General features: G+C 38.6%; 1 protein-coding gene across 1 annotated transcript in view; it reads left to right on the top strand.

Annotated features, from left to right (window-relative positions):
- The window catches only part of LOC112146810 (alpha-1,6-mannosylglycoprotein 6-beta-N-acetylglucosaminyltransferase B), a gene marked incomplete in the record, with an annotated part of 99,953 nt that overhangs the window by 76,580 nt on the left and 18,431 nt on the right, over positions 1-4,942 (top strand). Inside the window, 3 exon segments of the mRNA XM_036213328.1 lie at positions 1,420-1,575; positions 2,933-3,079; positions 3,158-3,274. Coding sequence (XP_036069221.1) covers positions 1,420-1,575; positions 2,933-3,079; positions 3,158-3,274 — 420 coding nt within the window.

Here is a 4,942-nt window from a genome sequence, read left to right as displayed (position 1 = left end):
TCCTAATATATTCATATTGTTTGTTATGTCATTTCATTCCGCTTGAGCCAACGAGTAATTTATTAAATGTTAACAATATTCTGGTAAAACGTGCGCACAACGGGGAAACATCACTTTTGCTAACTCGAAAATGTGCGATTTTTAATCTTGTAATATTACTTTTTGTTTTTGATGGCCCTAGTACTTCATGGTAGTAAAAACAATCTGGTCGTAATTTTTAAAAATGGACAACATTTATTTACACACTTGTGAAGCAGAACTGACAAGCCAGTAATTAATTTCATCATTTCTTTAATCAATATATTGTATATAATTTGTCTTATATAATCTTTTGTGACATTACCACAAAAAAGATCTTGTTTTTTCACTGCAAAATAATACGAATAATATTAAACTGCTGCAGAGGATACAGTATGCATTAATATTTCTATACATCACATTAAAATTCTATAGGTTCTGCTGACAGTATTTGTGCTGAAGATAGCATCTACTCATTACATCTTCTTTTCCTTGCTTCACTTTCATTTTTAACACCTTTAGGATTTTTTTCCCTCTTTCTTAATGGATGTGAAGGTATTAGTGTGTGTGTGGATGCTACTGAAAAATCCATTTATTTCATGCAATTAGTCCAGACAGGAGCCACACTGCAGCAAAAGTTATTTTTTACTGTAAAAAGAATCAATATGTTACAAATCTAAAACAAAAAAATAATAATAGATACACGTTAACTGTACATGTGTTTGGATTTTGCCTATAAGAAACATTACAACTCCCTTTTTTTGCCAAACTGTGGGTCAAAAAATCCCCACATAATTGAAAATGTGTAAACAAAAATGAAGTAAATATGTGCATTAAATTTAAATTTGTTTTAAGAACTGGTTACTTTTTTTTCTTGGAAACCCATGAGATTTTGTACTTCCTACAAAAAAGCACCCCCCTTCAGAATTCTGGCCTGAAGTGTGACTGTAAAGCAACAGTTTTCATTGTTTGAAGAAAATTTCCCTTGAGGTTTTCATTTCAGTTTATGCAAAACTTGCAGAGAGAGAAAAAAAACTACAGCGAGGATGACTCATACGGGATGAAATCTGTCCTTAAAGCACCACAAAATAAAAGCCTCCAAAACAAAGATACTGTACTCTAAAATGATATTGGTTGCTAAAAGGGGAACAGGTCCCATGAGCCAGAAAAATATTGGCAAAAAGATTAAAGCCCCTTCCTCAATCTTAGAAAAAGGATGCATCTAAAATTGGAGACACATATGTTTAAGGATGACTTCTGGATAGTTTTTGGTTTAAAGGGATGTTTGTTTCTCATTGTGGTTGGTAAATGTAGGACCCAAAGGGTTCAGAGAACACTTCAGGGAAATCTTTTTTTTGTCATTTTGCATATAATTATTTTGTTTTCCCTTATGTGTCAAAGGACAAAGAAAAGTTCCTCGCCGTTCTGAATCGCTACATGGAAATTCACGGGACGGTTTACTATGAGGCGCAGCGCCCACCGGAGGTTCCGGCATTCGTGAAGAACCACGGGCTGCTGCCTCAGCAGGAGCTCCAGCAGCTCCTCAGGAAGGCGAAGGTGAGCCACTCCACTGGAGCTACGTTCACGTCACCCTCACAGATGCACGTTCCCCTTTTTTGCATTCACATGTAACTTAGCAAATTTCTAAGATATTAGGGCTCTATGGTCAAATATTAGCCGTGTGTTTTGTACAATCAGGGACAAGGATTGGGAAGGTTATGGATTGCCGTTTGTGCCTGGTTGGAATTCTATGACACTAAGTCTTTCAGAATAAAGCCGTGAAAGAAAAAGCCTGGAGCGAGATGGTGGACATCACTAATTAACAACAGAAAGAAAAAAAAAAGATGATGAAGCCCCGCCCTGTTCATCCAGTACGAACGCCATGGGCTAAATGCATGTTAAGGAATGCTAGCTTACAACAATCTTGAATGATTGTTTAAAACTTTCCTTATGTTATGTACAAGGCTGGGTTGATTAAAATCGATTCATAATTTTGAATCGATCTAAGCTTAATAGATCAATAATTAATCCATAAAAGTTGAGATCAATCAACCACATAAAGCTAAAGTCTGCTAGCTTGATGCTAATATTTAATGGAATTTCCCGTAGGACAGCTAAATGACTAAATGAACATCTTTATATACTCACAGGGATGACTTTTTAAGGAAACTTGTTTTAAAATAAGCATTTGTGATCTAAAGCACTGTTTTTTGCTCATTCTTTGCATATTCTTCTTTTAAAAAAGGTGAAAAAGTGGGCTGCTATAGCGCAATCGCCGCCTAGTGACCAAACCTGAAATGTCCTCCAGGAGAAGTTTACAATGTTAATGATTGTAAACATTTTAGTTAGAGCTTCTCATTTTGAGAAACCGTGTAACACTGTATGTTATTAACAATCTCATTATTTCACTGATACATTTCACAGTGTGTGAACTGTATCAGAAATATATTCAAAACATATAGTCGATTATTAATGAATTTCTAAACAAATGTTTGGTATTTCTGTGTTTTGTAAAGGACGCTACCCAAACGTCACTACCGAACTCAAGTTCCTGATTGGTCAAAGTTCATCCGGTGTAACTTTTGACATGCGCACAATCGCCGCCAGTTTTGTACACAGAGCCAAAAAAAGACACAAAGGCCTAAGAACTTACGTAGCAATGCATAGATGTAAGTTTTGAACGCGGATGCATGAAATTCACACTTATGTGCATTACCGTAGACTTTTTATTGAAAATGTTTGCTTAAAAATGCAAACATTTTTTTCTAAACTCAGTGAACATAGCATTAGCTTGGAAAGTACTCACACTCCTATAAACAATCATATTTGATAGCTATGGTGGAGTTGAACAGTGTTGACCTGGATGGGAAGCATCTCACATTCTGCTCTCTTTTTCTTTTTCTCCCCCTCAAAGTTATTCATCGGATTTGGCTTCCCCTACGAAGGCCCCGCCCCTTTGGAGGCAATTGCAAACGGCTGCATTTTCCTGCAGCCCAAGTTCAACCCGGCCCGGAGCTCGCTCAACCACGAATTCTTTAGAGGAAAGCCCACCTCCAGGAAGGTAAAGAATTCATAAAAAACAACTACACAATGCCAAAAAATAAATAAATAAACTGTTCATCCATTTGTGTGTCCTCAGGTTTCCTCCCAGCATCCATATGCAGAGCAATACATCGGCAAGCCCCACGTCATCACCATTGACTACAATAACTCGGAAGAGTTTGATGCAGCCATCCGTGAGATCATGAAGATCAATGTACGTGAATACTTTGAGCTTTCCATCTGAATTACCACTAAACAAAAGAGGAGTCTTGTCTTCTAAAGGTCTGCTAAAGTGCTGCACATTGACATGGATGGAGCATAACGTGCAAATCTCACACTTGTCTGGTTTGACCCACTTGGAAGAACACAGCCAGTAATGGAGCTCTTAATCATAGCATTTTGACATTACAACAAAATGCTTAGCTGGCTCCCTCTCTGCTCTCCACACTCCTAATTGCTTGAGATATTGAATGACTCAGTGGGTAAACTGTACCTACACCTTGGTTTTGCACAGCAGCTTTCCACAGGCGAGCTCCGCAGGCAGCGCACATTGTTTGCAGCACATCGTATTAATCAATCCCTTTGTTCTCAATCTGTCAGGGGAGCAGCCAAGCCTCCCTCACTGCCGAGATGCATGCATCCCTCTCTCTGTAAGTTATGGAAAGCACACTCAAAGTGCTCACAAAGTGCATAAAGACACAAGAAGTCATTTTAAATGCAAACAGGAGGGCAGACATGAACTGTTTATTTTATCTCACAAACAGCTTGAAGAATTTTTTTCTCAAAGCTGCGTCCAAAGATTGGTCAGTTTTGGTTTAGACTGCTTTGTAAGCACTTTTTAAAACTCACTTTAATTAAGTCATCGCGTCTGGTTTGTTTCTCAAAGCCCAAATCTTTTTTTTCCCTAAGGGGTATGTGTCGCACTCTGTGTTGGTTGGAAGCTGCAAGTTCCTGCAGTCTCAGTTGCCTGGCAACTGGCAACTTTGTTTCGTTTGGGTTTTGTGCAGACAACATACCTCTTAGATGTGCTGTTGGGTGGCTTTTGCCACAGTTGGACAGAGACAGACAATCTGTTCCCTTCTGCTCCCTGTGTGCAGCACTGAGCTGACGACTGTGGGTGGTCACTTTCACATTCACCATTTACATGGTACAGCGCCTTTGACTTTGACACCTGCTTCTTTGTTGCACAACTAATTGGAGAATGCAAGATCTCAGGGTGTTTATACTCTTTTATAAGGTTAAAACCTAATTTGAAATTGGTTCTGCACTCTGGGGCACACCAGATTATAAGGAGCACCATCAATGCATGGTCTAATTTTGAACTTTTGTCACGTTTAAGGCATACCGAACTATAAGAGAGTTAGAGATACGTCCAACCTTGTTAGCAACATGTAAAAAAAACACAGTTACATGTAAGTCACATTAGCGTATTTACAAAAGCACCCCACCTTGCTTACAAGATGTAACAAAACAGACCGATAATGCTAAAATGAACGTTCTTAGGACGGTGCTAACTCCCAACCTTGTTAGTTACACATAAATATGGCTAGCAGCTACATGTTAGCCATGCTAGCATATTCCCAATAGCACCCCACCTTGTTGGCATCATGTAAAAATACAGACTGATACTGCTAAACCAAACGCTATTATGATTACGCTAACTCCTATCCTTGTCAGTAATGCGTACAATACTAAAAACAGTCTGACACTGCTGCATGCTAGCCACATTAGCATATTTACAATAGCTCTTAAGCTTGTTTGCGACAAGACTGATTCTGCTAAAACAAACGTTACTATGACTACGCTAACTCTCAACCTTGTTAGGAACACATTTAAAATTGTAGTCCGACACTGCAACACATTAGCGCATTCATGTGCCGTT

Source organism: Oryzias melastigma, linkage group LG8, assembly GCF_002922805.2.
Source record: "Oryzias melastigma strain HK-1 linkage group LG8, ASM292280v2, whole genome shotgun sequence".
In the NCBI taxonomy this organism is placed as follows: Eukaryota; Metazoa; Chordata; class Actinopteri; order Beloniformes; family Adrianichthyidae; genus Oryzias; species Oryzias melastigma.
The sequence above is the reverse complement of the archived record's forward strand: the minus strand, read 5'-3'. Positions and strand labels throughout refer to the sequence as shown.